Source organism: Crotalus tigris, unplaced genomic scaffold (assembly GCF_016545835.1).
Source record: "Crotalus tigris isolate CLP2741 ecotype Arizona unplaced genomic scaffold, ASM1654583v1 scf7180000017551.9496454, whole genome shotgun sequence".
NCBI classification, from domain to species: domain Eukaryota; kingdom Metazoa; phylum Chordata; class Lepidosauria; order Squamata; family Viperidae; genus Crotalus; species Crotalus tigris.
The window spans coordinates 6,888,216-6,911,902 of NW_024096469.1; the positions used below are offsets into that span (position 1 = coordinate 6,888,216).

At 36.4% G+C, this 23,687-nt stretch overlaps 2 protein-coding genes across 3 annotated transcripts in view; one reads left to right on the forward strand and one right to left on the reverse strand.

The window, feature by feature from the left end:
• Nucleotides 1-1,210: 1,210 nt before the first annotated feature.
• On the reverse strand, nucleotides 1,211-2,225 carry RMI2 (RecQ mediated genome instability 2). Its single transcript, XM_039345845.1, has one exon. It carries the CDS (start codon nucleotides 2,159-2,161, stop codon nucleotides 1,742-1,744), a length of 420 nt encoding a protein of 139 aa, XP_039201779.1. The 5' UTR covers nucleotides 2,162-2,225; the 3' UTR covers nucleotides 1,211-1,741.
• Nucleotides 2,226-2,557: 332 nt separating this feature from the next.
• CCDC40 (coiled-coil domain containing 40) overlaps nucleotides 2,558-23,687 on the forward strand; it is a 36,978-nt gene continuing 15,848 nt past the window's right edge. Inside the window, exons 1-12 of one of the 2 annotated variants that reach the window (XM_039345825.1) lie at nucleotides 2,558-2,694; nucleotides 3,926-4,001; nucleotides 8,714-9,028; nucleotides 11,869-11,998; nucleotides 13,420-13,610; nucleotides 14,572-14,655; nucleotides 14,743-14,962; nucleotides 16,669-16,826; nucleotides 18,619-18,741; nucleotides 19,404-19,525; nucleotides 20,938-21,181; nucleotides 21,616-21,798. In XM_039345825.1, coding sequence (XP_039201759.1) covers nucleotides 2,678-2,694; nucleotides 3,926-4,001; nucleotides 8,714-9,028; nucleotides 11,869-11,998; nucleotides 13,420-13,610; nucleotides 14,572-14,655; nucleotides 14,743-14,962; nucleotides 16,669-16,826; nucleotides 18,619-18,741; nucleotides 19,404-19,525; nucleotides 20,938-21,181; nucleotides 21,616-21,798 — 1,863 coding nt within the window. In that variant the 5' untranslated portion in view covers nucleotides 2,558-2,677. Of the gene's footprint in view, nucleotides 2,791-3,925; nucleotides 4,002-8,713; nucleotides 9,029-11,868; nucleotides 11,999-13,419; nucleotides 13,611-14,571; nucleotides 14,656-14,742; nucleotides 14,963-16,668; nucleotides 16,827-18,618; nucleotides 18,742-19,403; nucleotides 19,526-20,937; nucleotides 21,182-21,615; nucleotides 21,799-23,687 lie in introns of both variants that reach the window. The other variant, XM_039345833.1, reaches the window with a different exon arrangement.

Below are 23,687 nucleotides of genomic sequence, written 5' to 3' on the forward strand. Positions count from 1 at the left end.
CCCTTTTGACATCTAAAATGAAGATAACACTGCATATATCCTTTTTTTAACCTCTGTGTGTGTGTGTGTGTGTGTGTATACACATACATACATACATACATACATATACATACACACACACACATATACACACACACAAATACCCCCCCACACACAAACACACACACCTATAATAAAGGTAAAAAAAGGATATATGCAGTGTTATCTTCATTTTAGATATCAAAAGGGTTTTGCGGCTCCCAGTGTTTTGTTTTTGGTGGGAAACGGGTCCAAGTGGCTCTTTAAGTGTTTTGGGTTGCCTACCCCTGCCCTAGGAGCTGAGTGCTTTCTTTTCCACTTCTTCCAGGTATAGGTTGGCAACAATGGGTAGCGACATGTGGGAATCTACAGCTGAGCCATGTTTCTATCTGTAGAAGTCATTTCTCTAAGTAAAATAAGTGGTGTTCAGACACAGGTTCAAAAGACATATATGGGGTCCCCCTAACCAACTTGGTCAGACTGAAGAAGCTATTTGAATAAGCAGCAAAATGTTTTGAACCAACAAAAAAAAAAGTATAGTTGCTATGATTCAGCTTCCAGACAACTCTACCTGGATGACTGAGAATTATCAAGATATGAAACATGAAATTGTTCTTTAAACATTGTTAGCAAGGAATTTTCATGCCTTTATATTAAGATGTGAGAATGAATCCTATTCCACTATTTAATGCTTGCCTTTTGAATTATTTATATCTAAATGATTGGAACAGAACTACATTCTAGAAGTACCCTTCAAGTATTGCATACTGTAATATCCCAAAATTTATAATTTTTAAAGTTTATATTAGCTACTACTCTGAACAAGTAAAGCCAAAGAAATTCCACAAAAATTATATTATCTTGGAATAAAAAACTAAATATAACTTTAACTAGCAACTAGATAAACTAGTACTAGATAAATAGCTGGCCAGAGCAGAACACTTTTTTTTAAATAAGATACTGGGAGTGCCAGGTGCTCTTTGCATTTTTCAGATTATCAAAATAACATGCTGGAAGGCAAAAATGTGAAATGTTTAAAGCACTGAAGCTCTTTTCAAATTCCAGACAATTCCACCATTGTAGGTTCTAATAGCAAACTTTTTTAAAAAAAATGCATTAAATATAAAAAAAATATTTCCAATAAATGTGCCATTCAAAGTCTAATTATTCACTATAAAAACATTAAAACGTATTCCAGTGATATATGCAATTTTATTGTAATACAACTTTATCATTCAATTGTTTCTCTTAAGTATTGCTATTTGGGGGAGGCATGTTATCCACCCCTCAGTTTGACTTGAAATATTAAATTAGGCATTAAAAACAAGTCTTCAACATTTATCTATAGTTCTCAAAAGAGCTTTATCCTAGAATTGTAAATCACGCGGGTGGATAGAATCATTATTTTAAAAGAGTAGTCTTTGCATATCTGTTAAAGAGTAATGTCTGAAGTCAGATGTCTGTAGTGAATTCTGCAGCACAGCACTCCTTTAATGTAAGCCCAGCCTGAAGAAAGGACACTCCACAAAGGGGAAATGAATGTATTCAACATGGATATTTCATCTTTGCAACAATCCACGAGCCGTCAAGTATAAAAGATTACTTTGTGCAAGCAATTGGAAATATTCCATGCCTTCTAAACAGTGCAGGCATTTTCATCCCATTTGTTTTATTATTGGGAGACATGCAGGAAATGATTCCCATTTTGACATGCCAGCTTCATTCACGAAAGGAGGCTTCGCTGCAAATCTTCCACTTCCAACTCCCACATAGTCCTGTGCAGAGGATTGCTCGAAAGATCCGTCATCTTCACGGCTTGAAGGACAGGTTCCGGGATGCAACCCTGCACCAAGCCCATCACCATCACATAATTTCCAGGACTGAGGCAAGGTTTTCCCTTAGGGACTCTCTCCACGCCGGAAACCACGAAAGAGCCGCTCTCGTCCAGCAACCGCACAGTCGAACCATCCTGCTCTACGGTCAATACTTTGCCCTGCATCCAGACCAGAGATACAGCTAACGCCGGACGTCCGTACGCTTCCCGGTCCAACAACCACGAGCCGCCCGGGACTTGGCGGCACCGCTTCAGCTGCGCAGCCAGGACCTTCACCGGCGGCGACTGCAAACAAGACTTCTCCGTCATTACGCCAACCTCTTTCCCGCCAAATTCCACCGTACGCTGAGAATGATGGTTCTGAAGACTATTGTAATATCGCGAGAGTTAAACTGGAGCTCTCAGTTTCTGAGCATGGGGGTGGGGGACGAATTAGAATCACGTAAAATTATTTGGTTCCGCAACAAGCCAATAACAGCTTTTGCTTGTTTTGACCGTGAAAGAGTTTAACCTTTTCTAACTCTATGTTTGCTTCACGGAACCTCAGCCATCACCCCCTACGCTTTGTCTAGTAGTGTTTCCCAGCATTGGCGTTTTCCAGATACGTGGACTTCAGCTCCCAGAATTTTCATTCACTTAGCTGTGCTGGCTGTGAAACAACGCCGCGGTTTTGTCACTGAAGGCTATGTTGAGAAATGGTTCTGTCCAGATTTGCACCCTCCCCCTTCCATCAGTTGGCATGGTCCGAGAAGAGGTCAGGGCGGGGCAGCGAGGAAAAGGAAGCCCGCGGACTGTTGATAGCGTCGCTTAGCAACGGAAGACAGCATGGAGCCGAGTGCCGGGTGAGCAAAGAAAAAAAAGGGAACTAAAAGCCTTTTTTAAAAAAAGGGTGCGAAAAAAAAGGACTTAAACTGGGAGTAGAGGGTTCCGCTGGAAAAGTTGAGTAAGCTAAACAAAAATGATGTAGTTATTTATTGGGAAATGGCATTAACTCAAATGTGTATATGTAGTTGACCGGCGGAAGCAGTTGTCATTCTGAAATGAAGGTTTCAAATCTCACGGTTTTAAATAAAATCTGAGAATACATGCCAGTCTTCTAAACGGCATTTTTTGCATGCATTTTTCAACCTCAAAATAGACAGATTGCTGCAAACTATGTTATATTTAGGAAGTCTGAAATATAGGGGAGTGGATATTTATATTCACTGATTTATTTATTTATTTGCATCCCACCTTTAATATTTTTGAAAACAACTCAAGACAGTGCTCATATCCAATGCACCGTCCTCCTATTTTCCCCACAACAACCACCCAAAGTCACCCAATTGGCTTTCGGGCTAAGGTGGCTCTAGAAACTCACAAAGCGCTGGACCAAACTGGTTCTTTCTTTTGGAAAGAAGGAGCGAAGAAAATGAATTTTATATAAATAATGCATAAGATTGCTGTGCATAGGTGTCAACATTCATGCTCCCATTCAAGATGAAAAAAAATCCAGCATGACAAATTGTTCTTTATCTCACTTCAAGTATGTCTTGATTAAGAAAGGTTTATGAGCATGTTGATCTTCTACAGAAATGTAGATGCCCTCTTTTTCATTTTAATCTGTTTATGTTAATAATTTATCCTGGTACCATATTTCTTTGGGGTTTTAGCGCCCGTTTTCTTCCCAAAGTTTTAACCCTATTTTAATTTGTGGCTCTTCTATTATTTAAATAATTTTTATCCTGTTTTTTATAACCTAAACATGTTCATACATCTCTCTTCTCAAATCTCTGGGAGTTATATTGTTTTATCCTATATGTTTATTACTATTCCCATTTTCCATATGCTTTTTCTCACCTGCCTCTTTGGATCTAGTATCATTATTCTTTCAGATTGTTCTAATCAACCAACTTTCATTTGTGTTTGGTTTGTCATATCAGTCAGTTCTTTGCACCTCTTAGTTGGAAATGATGCTTATTATATTAATTTTATGTTTGGTACATTGGTATGATCTCCCTTTCCTGTGTGAGTGATTTAAAAGTCTGCTTGAGTTAGTATTAAATAATTTATTTTCTTTATATTTAAATGAAGTGCTGAATCAGAGAGTAGACAAATTCCGGAAGAAGAAAATAAAGAAGATAAGAAAGAAGATGCAGAAGATAAAGAGGTAATGTTATCAGTGTGAAAATTTTGAAAAAATGAAAATCAAATACAGATTAAATCAGAAGTTTTCAATACATGGAGTACATGTTTAAATTGGGGAACAAGAATGCAAAATATATGGTTATAGTCAGTTGAGGAAAGCAAGGTGGGATACTTACTACATATTTTCTAAAAATCACCCTCACTTTGTTTTTGGTAGAAGAGATATTATTGTGCTACCTCGTCTAGAAGGACTAACTGAGGACTTTAGGTCTCATTGAAGCTTCCTCACAGAATTTAAGGATGCCCTTCTCATAACATGAGACAGGAGTAATATTTGTGGTTAATGAAGATTGACATTCCAAAGGCCCAAAAGTAAGTTGGGATAAGTAGGAAGATTTTTTTAAAAAAAAACATGGGTTGAAAAGAGACTCAATTAGTTTGGCTTTGTGGGCCAGCAGGACTTCAAATGAGGCAGTCAATTTTTTAATCCTCCATCTTCAATCTACAAGTAGAACATTCTTATAGAGCAGGGGTAGTCAACCTTTTTACACCTACCGCCCCACTTTTGTATCTCTGTTAGTAGTAAAATTTTCTAACCACCCACCGGTTCCACAGTAATGGTGATTTATAAAGTAGGGAAGTAACTTTATAAAATTTATAAAGCAGAGTTACAGCAAGTCAAAGCATATAATAATAATTACTTACCAAATACTTTATGTCGGACTTTTGCTAAGTTTGGCAGAATAAATCTTTATACAACAACTTACTGTAGTTAAATCTATCTTTTTTATTTATACTTTGCATACATAGAAGCATGATGAAATTACATTTAATTAATTAAATTATTAATGAGATCCCTGAGGCTGATGCTACGAAACTAAATACTGGATATCTGGCTCAATTTTTGTAAGGAACAAATGAAGGTCTCCTCTTTCGGAAATATTCAGGTGGTTTCTTTGGTCATAATATGATTAACAGCACTAAAGCCTGATTCCACAAGATATGAGGTAGAGAAAGGTATCAATAAACAGAATATCATTTTGCACATATTTGGATATAAGACAGGCATTTTTTTATTTTGCCATAGGTTTTCATATCCACCACTATCGAATTTATGTTTACTTTCTTCATCATATCTAATTTCTAATAGTTCTTCTTGGCAAGTTGTATCAGCCTCTTCAATATTTGCGGTAAAAGGATTTTTCATCCAGTCATACACCTTCAATTTCAAAATATCTTCCATGTCCAATTTAAGTTCGTTGAGGTGGCTACTGAATCTGTCAATATCCTCTGGAGTTACATCATCTTTTATAGTTGATAATTCAGGAAACTGATGAAATTCTCTCTTCAATAGATTATAATGAAGTAGTTCAAGTTTGTCAATAAATAATGACACAATACTTTGGCAACCTATAAGAGTTTTATTAGCTCCTTGAAGCTGCAAATTGACATCATGAAATCTCTTGAAAATATTTGCCAAATAAAAGGCATCATTCTTTACTGTTTTTAACTGTTAACACAGATTGGTCTCATTATTACTTTAAAAAAATTGTATGACACTATCATATAATGCTACAAAACGAGCCAAAGATGTACCCTTTGACAGCCACTGAACTTCTGTGCACAAAAGTAACGTAATAAAATCTTCATTATTGTCCTGGCAAAGCTGTTGAAACATTCTATCATTCTTTGCATTGGATTTGATCTTGTTTATGGCTCGAATTATTATAGTTAATGATGAATGGAGACTTGTACTTAGATATTTTCCTACAAGATGTTGTCTGTGCACCACACAATGAATATATAAAACATTTGGCACTTTTCCCTTCAAATAAGCAACAAATCCACGATAGTGATCTACCATTGATGGTGCTCCATCAGTAGCGCATGGAACAATATTCAAAGGAATATTATTTTTTGTAAAGTATGATTTCACAGTATTAAATATAGATAATCCTCTTGTATCTGTAATGAGATTTATTGCGAATAGCATTTCTTCTCGTAATGTATTGTTTTCATCAAAATAATGTACATATGCCATCAATAAAGCATTATTATCTGCAATGGTAGACTCGTCCAATTGCATGGAAAATGAAGAGTTTTGGAGAATACATATCAGTTTTGTTTCAACATTAACTGGCATTTCTTCAATTTGTTGCTTTACTGTGCTATTGCTTAGGGGCAACATTTTTAAAATTTCAGGTATATCCTGATGCATTACTGTTGAGATAAATTCTTTTATAGAGGGTATTATTACAGTTTCTCCAATATTATAGCTTTTACCACGTTTTGCAATTAATTGTAAAATGCGATAAGCGGCAATTAATCCATTTTCATTCACTGCATGTTGTTTCTTAAATGATGCAACGATTGTTGAACGATTTTGAAATTTTTTATATATTTCCTGAAAATATTCAATGGGCTTGTCCTTATCATTTGGATGCTTTGTAGAAAGATGTTCTCACAATCAACTTGGCTTCATTACTTCATTGAATAATGTTTTATGACACAATAAACACATTAGATGTTGTTTATTTACAACAGATTCTATGAAACCCATCTTCAGATACTCTGGCAAATAGCCACGAGCGTATTTCTTTTTTTGAGACATGAACTCACAATATTTTGTTTGAAGCTGTAGGCACGTGCTCACTCTCACAAATCTAACTGTGTACTGACCAGTGCGACCGCAAACAAAAGAGCCTGCGCCGTGTATCGTCTGTGCATGCCTCTCACGCATCGTGGGTTGGGTTTGGGGGGGCGCTGGCTACCAGCTCTGCTTGTCTGTTACAGCTGGGTGGTGTGGGGAGGGGATGCGTGAGCTATTCTGAGACGAGGCTTTTTTGTTTGCGGTTGCACTATAGCGCCATTTAGTTTCACTTACGTAACTAAACTAAACTTATGCGCGGGCGATACAAATAGTATATTTTCAGAAATTTAAATTGTCACGGGGAATTTTATGAAAACCTAATGAAAATGTTTTTAAATAATGCTATGAAAATGTTTTAAAAAGTCAATTAAATTAAAAAAAAGGAAAGTGCTTCAGTATCAGACAAAACCCCTACCACCCACCATAAAAGCTGGAACGCCCACTAATGGGCGATAGGGACCAGGTTGACTACCACTGTATGTTTCTATGCTGCGCTGTTATACAGAAACCTGCTGAGCACTGCCAGCAGTATACAAATTGGAAGAAACATTTTTATTGTTATATTTCTTTACTTACTGGTAAAGAAAGTACTTACTGCCCATCTTCACAACAAACTAATTCCCAGCCCGCCACCATAAGCAAAAGAAGATTTGAATCTATGACTGATTCTGTGATGATTTAGGTGAATATGAATGAGCCAAAGAAGTTTAGAATTTAATTCAAAAGCATATATATTCTTTCTATTTCTATTCTACTTTCTATTCTATATCATCTGGACCTGGAAGGCCAAAAACCCAAAGCCAAACTCCAGTGTTGAGTCGAAGCCAGTTCTTCCCCAACCAGACCCTTACGGGTTCCAGGCACTTAGCCAGCAATGCTACAGCATCATCTGTACAGCTAGGAGTGGAAGTCCAGGGTTTTATGTAGATGTTAACAAATGAGAGGCAAAAGGGTTGAGCCTTGAGGCACTTTACATTGCAGGGACCTAGGGCTCAACCTCTCCTTCTCCATCAACACTAACAGGAGCTGGCTGCACAGATAGGAGTACCACAGGTAGAAGTGTACAGTACCACATTGCTTCCTACTCCAAATCCCTGAAGTCGGTCCAGAAGGATACCATGGTTAATGATATTGAACACTGCTGAGAAGTTTAGGAGGGCCAGAATAGTTGTACCACCTCCATCCTGAGTCCTCCACCCATCATTGACCAGTACAGCCCATGCTGACCAGTATAGCCCATACTATTTTAGAGCTGTGCCCCACCCTGAACAGGCTGAAAAGGCTCCAGGTAGTGTTAACTATCCTTCCTTTAATATCAATATGGTATGTAGACCAACCTCTTCCAATCTGTTGACCACTCTGTTCTCCATATATGGATTCTTCTGTTGCTTGCCATATTTCTGTAAATATTCTATTCATATAATTTTTTTATTTGATAATGATCAGAATGGTGATCTACCTTCCTCTTTTAGTACTAGTTCAGAAAGGAGGGGGGGAGAAGGAAGACAGAGGGAGAAGGGGAAGAAGCAGAAGAAAAGAGAGTGATAGTCTCTGGAAGGAAGACTTAGGAGGAAACCCGATAATAGGTGAGCATCACAATGGTGTTGCATATACCTGCTATAAATACCTAGTGTAAATAATGTTACTGCCTACAGTTTAAAAAAAAACATAAAAGCCTCTACTGAATTCAATTATAACATTTACAACTTTCTTTTTTTCTGCATCATTGGTTGGAGTACAAACTTAGATAACTGACATATTAAAGGGTTATCTGTGAATTCTTAATTGATACTATTTGGTGGATCATTGATTGCATTGTATCCTGTTACTATTTAATTCTTCCTGATTATGAATACAGCACTGCTCTTTCTTGGTTTTTTATGTCCTGAGTATCAGACAGAAGAATCTTCTGATTGAAAATGTCCAATCATTGTCCATTCCAGACTGCTCATGTCTAAGATACCAATATATTGTTGATTCCTTTTTCATTGTGTTGAGTTTTTCCATATTCAATAAGATTGTGCTAGAAGTCAGTGGAACAAAATACAAAACTCAACTTTTTTAGTTTGTTTAAATTATTATAGCCAGAAGACAAAAATGCAACAGAGGAAGGAGCAGCTAGTACTCCCTTGATAGCCACAGAAGAAGCAGGAAGAGTTTCTCCTACAGTGGCTATAGAAAAGGGGACAAGTAGTGGCATGGAGGCCACTGAGGAAGGAGAAGGAAGTGCTGCTATGATAACCAAAGAGGAAGCAACAAAAGATACTCTCACCTTGCCTACAGAAGAAATGACAGGCAGTGCTTCCATGGTATCCATGAGAGAAAGGGCAAAGGATGCTCTTATAACAGCCTCTGATGAGAAATTCTCAGGACAGACGGATGTGTCAAGTATGTCATTGGTAAGCATTTCTGAGCAAATAGGACCATCTCTTGTCCAGGTAACTTATGTTAGAGCAGGTAACAAGACAGCCTAAAGTTTCATTAGATTCACAGTTTAGCCTTATTGTATCTCAGAAAACCTGCCTGAAACAATGAAGAGGGATCTTGGTCCCAGATTAACCCAGGGAGCAAATAAAACGCAAATAAACATTAAGAAAAATAATGTTTAAACCTATTTAGATGACCCAAATATATAGACTGTCTCAAGATGCATAATGATAATTCAGACATAGTAGCCAATTTCAGTGAGTTGATGATAAAGGTGCACAGCCTGAGATTTTAGAGCCATAAATAGAGTATAGCAAAAAAATCCTTAGGCCCCTTAGGTCAGGGGTCGGCAACCTTAAACACTCAAAGAGCCATTTGGACCCGTTTCCCACATAAAAGAAAACACTGGGAGCCGCAAAACTCACGCACGCACGCTCACGCACTGGAGGGGGGGCTTGATTGAAGAGTTTAATTAAAAAGAAATAGAGGCTGCTGTGCATGAGTTCTCTCTCTCCCCCCCCCCTCTCCGATCTTCTGCTCACCTGGCCAGCTGACCTGACGCTGTTCTCCTACAAGCTGACATACATTCTTATTGGGCTGGCTCTCTCCTGCCCTTGGTCTGCCAGTCCTCTTCTCCCACATTGTGTGTGTGTGAGAGGGAGAGAGAGAAAGAGAGAGAGAATGCTGCTGCTTTCTGCTGCTTCCTGCGGAGACACAGCAAAGGCAGGAGCCCCGCCCAATAGGCTTGTCAGTTTGTCAGAGAACAGCATGAGGCCACTCTCTTTTTCACACACACACACAGAGAGAGGGGGGGGAGTGCAAGTGCCTCTCTCTGTCTCTGTCTCTGCAAATGGCGGAGGAGGACTGAGAGCCGCAGTAGAAGGCTCAAAGAGCGACAGGCGGCTCCAGAACTGCGGGTTGCTGACCCATGCCTTAGGCCAATCACAGAGCCTTCAATTATAATGCAATAATTTAGATGCTTACTAGATGGTTATTATTATTGCTATGTAACCCCATTGTCATGGGAGCTACACTGGCGACTAATGTTTCCAGTGCAAATAAAAGATGCTACTTATTGTCTGTAAAATATTCTCTGTGAGAGCTTCCACTTTTAGGGCCTCCAGAAAACTTGTAAAATCTTGAGTGTTATAGAACCTCAGTGCTCAGAATATTTTTAAATAACTAATGGAAAATAAATTAATTATTATATTTGATTTATCATTGTGGGACCAGAAATACATTCTTTAAAAAAATCCTTATTGGATTGCTTCTAGTTGTAATTCTATTTTGGAAATCAATGAATAACTGAGTTATTACAGTATTTTGGCATCAAACACATTTAGTTTATCCCATAAATGATTACCTCCTTTATTGTGGAAAAGCCTTAGGGTGGCCGCTGTGTTTGGTTTGGCTTTTCTTTTAAGTCTATGGAGATTCTCAGTCATCCAAGTCATGGTTGTCCCAAAGGTGCTTTTTCAAGAGGCAACTGGGTTTTCTTGTTTTTTTTTTAAAGACGTTTTGTTTTTCATCCAAGAAGCTTCTTCAGCTCTGACAGGATGGTGGGGAATGGAAAGATTTATATTCCTTATAGACTGCTGGTCATTTGCATTCTTTTAGAGAGTTGTTGAGGCCACTTGCAGGTTTATCTGTGTCCTCGGGGTCACCTGAATAGTGCAAATGGTGTGGAGCCTTCTTGGAATTCCTGAGACTGTGTTGTAGATTGGAGATAGATGATGTTGTATCCTTCCCTCTTTGTTGAAAGAAGGCTGTTCAATTTTGACACAGATGGCCTCTTTGACCCCTCTTTCAAATCAGCGGTCCTCTTGGTCCAAAATGTGGAGACAGCAAAGTCCACATTTTGGATCAAGAAGGCCACTGGTTTGAAAGAGGGGTCAAAGAGGCCATCTATGTCAAAACTGAATAGCCTCTCTCAACAGAGGGGGAAGGATACAATATCATCTATATCCAGTCTACAACATAATCCTTTCAGCAGTTCTAAGAAGGCTCCACACCCATTTGCATTACTTAGGTAACCTTGAGGACACAGATAAACCTCCAAGTGGTCTCAACGACTCTCTAAAAGAATGCAAATGACTAGCTGTCTGCAAGGAATATAAATCCTTCCATTCCCCACCATCCAGTCAGAGCTGAAGAAGCGTCTTGGATGAGAAGCGAAATGTCTTCAAAGAAAAACAAGAAAATCCAGTTGCCTCTTGAAAAAGCACCTTTTGGCTTTCCTTTTAAGGATTAAATTTGGGCCTTCTGCAAACTGATAGCCTGGAAAACAGTTCCAAGGCATTTAAATGCCTTGACGTGTTCAATGATGTTAGTATTAATTTGTGACTCATATTTGTGTCTAAATGAAGAAAAACATTATTTTGTTTTGTTTTGATAATTAAGGACTAGATCATTATCTGTAAAATAGAAGGCTGCAATCTAATGCTTTCTTCAGTTCAATGAATGTAGTTGAGATAAGCTATTGCTTTTGTAAATCACTTAGAAAAGGATTAACTGAAGCAGTTTATGAAGTTGTAAATAAATAAATATTTTTGTGAGCTGCCTAGAAGCATTTGAAAGTAGATGACATACAAGTATGTCAAATAAAATAAAAAGTGCACCAAAAGCCATCTATTGTCCATATTAATTAAATTTTTAAACCACTCTCCCATGCCTTCATGTAATCATAATCAATCTTCATTCTTATTTGCTATGACAAATTCAAGTACTAACTATATAGCATCAGTCATTCTTAGCATGAACACTCCTTTTTGAAGTTGTCTTCTGCTAACAGTTTTTTTCTGTTTTGGAAAAGCTTGATGTTTCTGGAGAGAAAAGTATGGAAAGTACTCTTTCTAGTGAAGTAACAATCTCTTTGCCATCTTCTGGACTCAGCAGTGTAAAATCTGAATTTCCAGTGCACATGGACCTCCCTGCAGTGTCAGGTTAGCCCTTGCTTTGCTAGAATGATGTCATATAGAACTAATGCATTTCTTAGATCCAATTGAATCTTTGCCATTGAGGCACAGTTCAAAAATCCTTACTCCTGCTTATTCCTGCTTGATAAGAACACTAAATCAAATTCTCTATTATTGGCTGTTTTATTTTATTGTTATTAAAATATAGTGTCTGGTATCTGAAAGTGTTTTGAGAATCTTGATAATTCGTAAAGGGATTAATAGCAATTATATTCTTATCTACCTATATACTGAATATATAGGAGGTCAGGAATTCAACTAGGAGTTTTTGTAACTGAACATGAATAGCATACGCATAGATATTACTTTATGTTTGCATGTACAGCATTTATACTCACACTCAGCTACATAAAGTAGTATACATCAAATTTGAAAAATAGCAATAACCAGTATAATATAATAAAAATATATAGTAAATAAATGAATAGAAATGGAATAAAAGTAGGAATGTGGAAAAATGCATTAAAAATGGAACAAGGGAAACATATTTTCCCATGTATAATTCAGAAGAATCATTAGAAAAAGATACATTGTTTGATATATGTAGGATTTGTTTATTTATTGAATTCAATTTATTTCTATTCTATTTGCTTAAAGCAGTGGTTCTCAACCTGTGGGTCGGGACCCCATTTGGGGTCAAATGACCATTTCACGGGGGTCGCCAAACCACGCTGTCCGCCATTTTTTTCCCTTTTCCCTAGCTGTCCTACTCCCTCTTATTGGTGGCCACACCCACTTGGGGGTCACCACAACATGGGGAACTGTATTATGGGGTCACGGCATTAGAAAGGTTGAGAACCACTGGCTTAAAGTGAATTATAATAATCATAAAAACAAATAGAAACATTCTGTATAGCATTTGAAAACACAGCAACTGAAACAACAGAGCAAAGTATCACTAAATCACTAAATGTGATTATATATTACAATGAATTTATATATTATATTAAACAATTGACATTTAGTTAACGCCTGTCTTACAATTTAATACAAAATCAGGTTCAAATAATCAGCAAATAAACAATACTCAAACTAAAATATTCCTATTTTGTCATCCTGAATTCCAAAAAGTTGCAACAGTTCAGTCTAATCACTGTTTAGGATCATGTGATGGGAGCTTGGATTACAACAGGTTTCCATTTCTTTCTTCCAAAAAGTGCGTTTAAAAAATGAAGGATGGCAAAATGCACTTTTGTCAGAGTGACATATAAATTGTATCTATTTTCAGCTCCCCTGTGTTAATGGCCTTCTTTGATTATGCTTTATGTTCATTATAATATCACAATTATTAGATAAATAAGTGTTATTCGAAGCAAAGCATTTTTGGAAAATTTTTATTTGTAATTTAAAGAACTTGCAACCTCTGGTATCATGCCTCTTTTCTCCAGATTCAGAGGTCACTCAATCAGCCGTTTTCCCTTCCCATCTTGATTCTGCTGCTCGGCAGATGACTTCTGAAGTCAGTAGGCATAGCCCCACCCACCCTGATGGTGAAGTTATGGCACGTTATGCTGAGCAAGAACTGGCCATCAGAGAGGCAGGGAGAGAAATCCAGCTGGTTGTATTAGATCCAAATCACGTAAGAAAACTCTAAATTAGACTATGGTGCTAATAGCTGCAAAATGGACAGCAAATGTCTTAAAAAATTATTTGTTAAATTTAATTTATTTAAGTTAAATTTAATATAGTGTTATACTACCCTCCCATAGGGGTGGCGGTGGAATTAAAGGATTTCATTCCCGTGATGTGACACCACTGACTATCAGTGAGGTATGACATGGCCTTTGGTGGCACGCTGCCTAATTTCCTTCATGTGTAGACCAATGTTTCTCAACTTCATCAACTTTAAGATGTATTTAAACAACTTTAAGATGCTGGCTGGGGAATTGTAGGAGTTGAAGTTCACACATCTTAAAGTTATTCAGGTTGAAAAACACTGATCTAGACAAAGATAACCTACAGGGATGCTTGCTGACAGCTTCTATTGCCACAACATATTCTTACCATCTTCCCCATACTAAACGACTAGTGATCACTGGTAGAGAAGCTACCCTAGTTTTAGAATGCTTTGCTTTACTGAAGTTATCATTTATTTTTGCAATTTGTTACAAAAAAATATGATGGCCTCTGAACCTGTGAAGACCACAACTTTCAGTTGCAACATTTTGCAAGAAATATTTTTAACTTGGTCAATTCTTTATTGCAACGTACCTATTATCAATTTTTCATAAGCGAAAATTTGAAGATGGGGAAGGCTGGGTGTTCAGTGTGATCATAAGCTATTCAGTCTAGTTTTTATTTCATTGTGCAAAGAAACTATTGCCATACATGAGATTGGAACCAAAAAAGTATCCAGAAGAAAATCTTTGTTAAAAAAAAACAGTTATTTGCATTGAAGTCATTTATTTATTTATTTTTGGCTTGGGAAATATACTGCTCACAAAAATAAAGGGAACACAAACGTATAGGATCCTATATGTTTGTGTTCCCTTTATTTTTTTGAGCAGTATATATTAATGTATTCTTCCTTGTTTCTTTAGCCCTTAATGAAAAGATTCCAATCTGCTTTGAAGACCTATCTCAACAAACAAAAAGGAAAGGTTGCTGATGAAATACAAGAGCTGGTATGATTTTTTTTTTTAACTTGGAACTTATTTCTGCTCGTATCTTGGCATTTTTGCTGGCTCATTTCCTCTTTCTCATGACTGCAGGCAGTAGGCATAAAGAGTGGAAAAAAGCAGAGGGAAGAAGTGGGTGTGCTCCTGTATAGTTTTCAGCAGCAGTTGGCCCGGCTTCAGATGGAACTGGAGAAGAACCACAGTTGCCATTCTCAGATTGCCATGATACGGCGGCAGCTAGAGGAGGAGTTGCATGACCTTAGGGACACGTATAAGAAGAAATTCCAGAGCACTCAGGATGAACGGAAAAGAGGTGATCCACTGTTTCAGAATTGTCTTATTATACATTAGCTATTGCTTAATAAATTTTAGTTCAATAATTTAGGGATTGATGAATGATGTGTTGTGAAATGGAAGCATGCTGTGAATATATAGAATTCCTAATCAGTGGCGTTTGTCTCAAAGGAAACCAGAATACAATTGCATTTATTTGGTATAACATAGCAGTGTACTTACAATTAAAAGTTAGCTGTACATACCTTGCAAGAGGAAATTGCTTTATCTGTGAGGCAAAGATATTATATGTTTGGAGATTATATAATAGTTGTTTTTGTCATATATATTATATCAGCTTGAATCTATATTTCAGTCTTTTATATAGTATATAACAAATACATTTTACACATGGCTAGAAAAAGGTGGAATAGACAACATCACCACCAGATGGATCTGTAGCTGGCTGACAAACTGTACTCAATGAGTAGTCTTCAATGGCACCACATCCACATGGAAAGAAGTAAGCAGTGGGGTCACCACAAGGTTCCATCTTAGGCCCAGTACTCTTCAATATCTTCATAAATGACTTAGACAAGGGAATTGAAGAGGAACTCAACAGATTTTCAGATGACACCAAACTGGCAGGAGTTGCCAACACCCCAGAAGACAAACTCAGGATCCAAAAAGATCTTGACAAAGTTGAACAATGGGCCCTATCCAACTAAATGAGTTTCAATGTGGAAAAAAGCAAAATACATTTAGGCACGAAAAACCAAAGGAACAAATACAGATTGGGTGAGACCTGGCTCAAAAACAATAATTGAGAGAGGTACCTTGGAGTCCTAGTGGACGATAACTTAACTATGAGCCAGCAGTGTGCAGCAGCAACCAAAAAAAGCTAATACAATCCTGGGTTGTATAAACAGAGGCATAGAATCAAGATCACGCAAAGTACTAGTACCACTTTATAAAGCCCTAGTAAGACCACACCTCAATACTGCAGCCAGTTTTGGTCACCATATCACAAAAAAGATGTTGAGAGTCTGGAAAAAATTCAGAGAAGAGCAACTAAGATGATCAAAGGCCTGGAGACAAAAACGTATGAAGAATGGCTGCAGAACTCGGGTTGGGCCAATCTAAAGACAAGAAGAAATAGGGGAGACATGATAGCAGTATTCCAGTATCTGAGGGGCTGCCACAAAGAAGAGGGGGTCACATTATTCACCAGAGCACCAGAGGAAAGGACGAGAAACAATGGTTGGAAACTGATCAAAGAGAGAAGCAACCTGGATTTAAGGAGAAAGTTCCTAACAGTGAGGACAATTAACCAGTGGAACAGCTTGCCTCTAGAAATTGTGGGCACTCCATTGCTGGAAGTTTTTTAAAAAAGACTGGACAATCACCTGTCTGAGATGGTATAGGTCCTCCTGCTTGAGCAAAGGGCTGGACTAGAAGACCTCCAAAGTCCCTTCCAGTTCTATTCTATGTTATGTTAACATATATACATTCACACACACTGTATTTATACATACTGTATATATAATTTCATATAATTCTTACTTTGAAGCTGAAATCTAATGTCCTTCTCCTGTACAAAAAGTTATTAAGTTTCCATGGAATGCTGCTTTCCTTAGTTTTTTTATCATTAGATGGGCTTGACACAAGCTGCCAAAGTTTGTTTGTGTGTGTGTGTTTATGTGTTTGTTTATGCATAAGTGTATAATTTCTCATTTGTTTCTTTAGTTTCATCAGTTCAAATGGAGATCGAAAATCTGTCCCTGCGCCTTTTCTACATGCAGAACATGGACCAAGATGTCCGTGATGATATAGCTGTAATGAAGAGAACTGTCAAAAAGGCTGAAGTGGAAAGGATGCGTGCAGAAGTGGAAAAACAAAAGCAGGTATTTAGCAATAGTCCAGTTTTAGAACTGTTTCTTCTTTCTGTGCACCTTCCCTTCTCCTCTCATAAACCTGCTCAGGTTTATTTCCTATTAGCCACTTCTCATGAGATTTGTTTTCATGCTCTCTGTTCTTAGAGATGGCTTTGTTGTTACTGTTCCACAGAAATCAACCTCAGGACATATTTCTTTGGTGAGCTTTATTGACCCATTCAAATTTTGTGCTACCTTCATTTGGCATTTATTACAAGCCGTGAGAATATTTTGTACAGATGATACTATTGTGCAAATAACAACAATGTGTAATGTTGTCATTTGTATCAGTTTCATTATGAACTTACACAATTATGTTTCTATGTAAATGACAGACTGCATTTGCCCCTCATGTACCATTATGTAAGACTTAGCTGCACTTCAGTGCACTTTAATTGTAGTCTTTATAGTGTGATTCCTGAGAGTTATCATAATCTAATTTTATTTTACAATATACAAGAACAGGAAAAATGTCTAGTACTATACAGTCAAAATTAACCTGCATTATATATGGTGCAAAAGGAATTATTGGAGTTCAGATCAGGTAGAATAAATACTACTCTTTCAAGTTGCAGGTGTACCCCCTGCAAAAAAAGACAGCATGTTATACATAGGGGAATATTTTTAAATTTAGGTTGCATTCAGAATCATGAAATTGATATTAAAGTGATAAAATCCATGGTGATAAGGGCTCGACTACATTTCATGTATTAGCAGATCTGTATGTATGTTAATTATAATGTTAATTATCAACATATTGCTTTTAATTGATTGACCTGATTTCGCCTATTTTTAAAACTATTGTATCAAACGGGAAAAAATTCTATTTTACAAAAGAGTTAATGCTGGGAGAATATGACTGCAGAGAGTACTCTGTTTAGTTCACTTTTGAACCTAATCTTTTTTTCTCCATCTTTTAGTAGTTCACATAGAATTACAAACTCTCCTAATACCAAACTAGATGTAAAGTGTGATACACATTATTAGAAACTCCTAGGACTTTATTACTTATTTTGACATGGCCTTTGCTAATGATTTAAAGTTGTCTCTCTAAGTGAGCCTCCCATCGTCACCTGGTCGCTGTGTTGGGACCACATTTCACAAACAACTAATAACTGGGTATGAGTGAAAAAGCCTTTTGTCTGTAAAACTTACTTCATTAAAATGACTATTGAGCAAAAGAACTATAAGGAAGACTGAAAAAAATCCCCAGAGACTGTAACAGTTATTCAAATACACTAAATATACAGGTAATCTTCGTCTTATGACCATAATTGGACCAGAATTTTGGTCATTAAGAGATGAAGTCATTAAGTGAGTCATCATGTGACTGGACCCAATTTTACAACTATTTTTACTTCCATTGTTAAGAAAATTATGTGGTCATTAAGGGAATCTGTCTTCCCTAATTGACTTTGCTTGTCGGAAACTGGCTGGGAAAGTTGCAAATCATAATCACGTACCTGCAAGAATCTTCATTGCAAGTGCAAGCAGGTTTCCAAGTGCCCAAATTGCAATCATGTAATTGCGGGCCTGGGACAATGGTTATAACTTTGAGGACAGATCATAAGTTACTTTTCCTGAGGCCAATCATAATTTTGATCTATCATTAAGTGAAGAGTCATAAGTCATAGACTATCTGTAGTGTAGTGCATACAGAGAGTATGCATGCAGCTGTTTCTCTTATCTTGCCCGTTACCTAGACTAAGGGCATAGGAAGAGAGCTCCATGCTATTATCCTGAGATTATTTGAATTTCCTAGGACCTTCATGTCGACCGCTTAACAAGGAGAGTTGATGAACTAGAGGAACAGATTGCTCTTTATGACGCACAGTATATGGCTCAGGCAGAAGATACCAGGATCACACGGCAAGAAGTGGGAGAAGTAAGACGTTATCTCATTTTTTTCCCTACAGCTAGATTTTTTATTTAATGAATTACAGATTATAGTAATATTTAATAGGCTTACCTTGTTAATCCCTCAGTGTGATAGAGACTGATAGAGATGGTAGAGATAGCAACTGTCCATAGGAGACTTTAAGGGATACTTATTTGTCAAAACACTTTTAGTATATTTTAAATGTACACCACCTTCATAATCTGTCTTTCAATTAAAAGTTTAAAGAATGTGTACATGTACCGTCACAGTAATTTATAATCTTCTGGAACAAATTGTATCTTGCTGTGTATACAAGGAGGCCTGCTAGATGACTGTTTGGGAGTTTATAGATGGATTAATAAAGAAAGAGGGCAGACATGCTGAATCCTTCTCATCATATGATTGCCATCAGCTGCCTACTTGTAGCAGCAGCCAGCACTGTGCAGGATATAATAGCCATTTTTAATTCCTTCAATTTTTAAATATAAATTTGCATTTGTTGCTGATTAGATTTAATTTCATATTATCTAAAATATGAAAATGCAAATAATAATAATTTACAACTCTGGCACTGAGCTATATTAAAAGAAAAGAGGCAGAAGTCAGCAGAAAGAGAATTTATATTTTCCCACATAGCTCTATAATGTTTCATGACATTGTTTTTGCAGGCAAGTATAGAGATCCAAGCTATCAATTTAGAGAAAAAACAGTTATTGCACCAATGGACTGTCAGTTTGACTGGGATGAAGCGCCGTGATGAGGCGTATGCTGCTATGCAAGAAGCACTTAGGTAATTATGTTAATAAGCAGTTTCTTGGTGTGTTAGTTACCTTCCAGAAAGACAGAAGAAAACTTAAGCACCTAGAATGGTCTTGGCTTTAGGACAAATTTATTAGTAGTCTTAGATTATTTTACATTGGGAGTGTTTGCCAGGATAACTTTTAAGAAAGAAAATTTCTACTGCCAGTATACTGTAGTAGTGAGAATGTAATATTAAGGTTAGGCTTGACATCTATCCTTTAATTTGGCATGAGGCTAAAGGGTATACATCCATACATATACATACAGACATATACACAAATTCATGTGCACAATAGTTGTATTCATACATATAAAGTTAAATTTAGATACTATTTGTAGAAAGTTGAATAAAAATATTTTTATTACTTTACTTCATTTATAAGGGCTTTTTGACCCACTTTTGCCTTGTCTTTTGTAATAGTACATAGATTTGCCTTGTAAGTGAAATGTTGCTGCAGAAATGTTTTCTAATGATAATGATGATGATAATGAAGATGATAATTTCTTTCCAGGCTTCCTTCTCCTTTTCCAAGTTCTGATAATTAATAGTTCTGTGTTATTCAACTCCAATCAGACTTATTCAGAATAGTTAATCTAGTTCTGGAGATTCTATTTTTTAAAAAGTCAGAAGGGGACCAATACACTGACCAAAATTGTGGCAAACAAGTCACAATGGTTAAGCTTAAACTGAACAAAGCAAAGCTGATGAGGTTGCAGAGGTATGATTCAAATATTTGATAAAAGAAGGCCAGTCTTTTAAAAATTATTCCAGGAGCTAGGATAGATATAAAGGGCTTAAATTGTTTATTATAAATTTAAAAAGTAATTTTCAGTTGAAAGGATTCTCTCCCACTGGAAATCTTGAGGCAGAACCTGAACAGTTGCCATATAGGGATACTATATTCTAGTTTTGATTTCCTGCTTATACAGTAACAGAACGTGTTCTATGTAGTTACAAGAATTACTGTAATCTAGAAATGCATATAACTATTAGATGCTTGTACTATTAGAGTTTTAGCATATGACAGCACTTAACTGACTGTCTGGTCTTGGAAGCTATGCAGGTTGGGCTGATTGATATTTGGAATGGAGAGGATCAGGGAACACCTGAGTTGTAGACCAAACTGGGTTCTACCAAAAAACCTCCTATTGATGTGTCTATGAAATCACTAGAGTTCAAGGTATAGATTTTATTTTGTCTTTTATTGTATTACTGTTTATAATACGAGTCAAAGAAGGAATATGCCTTTGTGTGTCTGACTTCAAAGAAGCAGTGGCCTAGGAAGGTGTTGAAAAGGCCACTATGGTCTTCTAATCATTTCCAAAATAATTTATTTGAAAGCAGAGACATTTATAGTCATTATTTTTGCTCCAAAATATTCTCTTTTTTTGCCCCTGCAGAGATTCCAGACATAAACTCAAATCTTTGGAAGCTGAAATTGAGGTCTATAAGAAGTCTATCATCAAGGAGGAAGAGAGGAATGAATTGTTGGCTTCTATCCTGAACCGTTCAGAGAACGATGCCAACACAAGCAGAAAGCTGATAGCACAGAACTTGTCTAAACAAGATGCCATGAAAGTGGAATTTGGCACTTATACCCGTATCCTTCAGGAAACAGAGCAGGCCCTCAATAGGGCAACTGCGGTAAGATTTCCAGACTAAAGTCTGCTATTTGTTTACTTGTAGTATTTGATCGGGTAACCAGGACTTAAATGGTTCTCTCAAGATCTTTCAAAACATCATTGCTGAAAATTAGGCCGCCAGTTTCCTGCCATTTTAAATATTAATATAAGCTTCCTAATAGTTTCAACTTATTTTCATAAAAAATCCTAGCAATAGAGAAAGAAAGAGATAAAGCTGAAATTCTGGTCTTTAACATTGGTATAGCATGTTTCTGGTCACTTTATATAATTGTCTCCCCTACTACAGGCTACAGTAGGAGAAGAAATTATATAAATTGTGGTAATAATTAAGTGTGGTTTCTTGCCATCAAATATGGCTCATCGTAATTCAGAATTCTGCCTTCTACTCTGTTTAAAGTCATCTGCTTTCTAAAAGTTCCTGTTTTCCCATTCCAGGATCGAGCAGCTTGCATGAATGACTTGGCAGTACTTCGTAGAGAAATCGAGAAAGGATCACAAACCAAGCAAGAAAAGGAAAATGAGATCATGGCCAAGTTGCAAGATCAGATGATATCAAATAAAGCAGCAAAATACTTTTTACAAATAAGAGCTAAACTTCAGAATACGATGTTGATATTGGTACGTAGAGCACTTCCATATTTGGGGCTGAAAGGAACAAGGTTTGTATTTAAGTACCAGTATGTGAAGTAATTTCTCTCTCTCTCTCTTTTTATGTTCATAATTCAAAATATTTTCAGACTGAAGTATGGTTCCACCTACCACCAAATAAAGATAAAGATCATTTTTAAAACAAGATTTCCTGCTTTGCTAATGGAAGCCCTATTAAATCGATTTTAAAAAATTATTTGGTTCCTTCTAGCTTTACAGTTAATCTCTGATGGATTTCAATTTTAAGAACAGAAAGCTTCAGCAAACAAGAAAATGTTTGATGAGCCTCAAGACATCACATTTTTTCACCCCCAAAAGTACAAAGTTAGAGAAATATCTTTAGTGGAAGTTGCAATGATTACAATGGGGCTAGATTATGATAATATTTTTCCTATTGTGCACAAACTTACAGTAGTTTTATTTATTATACAATGAAAAAGTATTTGCATTTGTATTTACCTATAAGTAATGATATATTTAGCAGGAATTCTCCTGTTAGTTGACTGTTTATTAAATTTGGATTGCTTTGAAAGTGATTAATGCAAGGAAAATATTACCAAAATTTGAATTATTTGCCCGTTTGAATTATTGTCTTCTTGCTGATGAAGATGCTAGAACTGGGGCTGCATGAGAATAGCTCTCACTAACAAAGAATTGTAGGCAATTCTCACTTACTGACCCCAATTGGAACTGGCAATTCCATCACTAAGCAGTGCAGTTGTTATATGAAATGTCTCATTACCATGCCAACTTACAACATTAGTTTTAGCTGCAATTGTTAAGTGAATCATTATGGGTCATTAAGTGTGACATCACATATCCATGGCTTGAAATGTCCTTCCCTGTTGGCTTTGCTGGCTGTGAAGGTTGCAGATGGCAATCATGTTACTGCAGGACACTGAAACTATTGTAAATACTCACTGGTTGATCGACATTCAATTCATGATCATGTATCTGGAAGGACACCATGATGGCCACAATTTAAAGGGCTGGTTGTAAGTCTCCTTTGTCAGTGCCATCTTAATTTTGAACAAGTGATTGATAAATGAGGATTATATTTTATTGATAAAGAAAAGATCTATGGAGTTTGAGACACCTGTGTCAAAAACCTTTTTTTTTTAAAGATATTTTATTGGTTTTTTAATTCTTAAGAAAAAGTACTGAGGACACACCAAGGTGTTTGGGTAATCAGACATTCAAAAGTAAAAATATAAATAAACAACTCAACTTAATACATTCACTGTCCCCTCTCTATTTCCCTCAAATAACATAATATGTTTAAAATATTCCATTTCTAAATTAAATTTCTATTACTACTAAACCTGTTTTAAAACTTTATCAGCTTACAATTACAATAATCAAATTTAACTTTAAATCAACAAGTTATCAATTCAGGTATCCCTTCCAGATGTATTCTAGTTCTTAATCTCTTTTATCCCTCCTTTTATCACCAATCTCATTTATTTCTTCTTCCACTACACAATAGCTATCTTAGTTAAAAAATAATGTTAAACCTTAATTCATTTCAATTCATTACACAAACATCAAATTTCATCCAATTGATTATCATGCCTTATCACATCTATGTTATTGTACAAAAGATCATCTTACTAATTTAAAACACTCCATTAATTATTGAAACCATCCCAATTTAAAAAATCAACATTTTTTCAATTCCAATACATACTTTTCATCAAAATAAATCTATTATTCCAAAAAGTACATTCTTAATCTATTTAAAATATCTGTTCTAAAAATCACCCTCATATATATAGCTAACAAAGTGGGAGAGAACCCGTGGCTTAGAGGTTATAACATCTGCCTAACATGCAGATAGCCCAGGTTCGAATCTCAGAAGA

Bases quoted from the DNA above. Each gene is read 5' to 3' on its own strand.
- RMI2 (XM_039345845.1), bottom strand. From the start codon at position 2,161: ATGACGGAGAAGTCTTGTTTGCAGTCGCCGCCGGTGAAGGTCCTGGCT.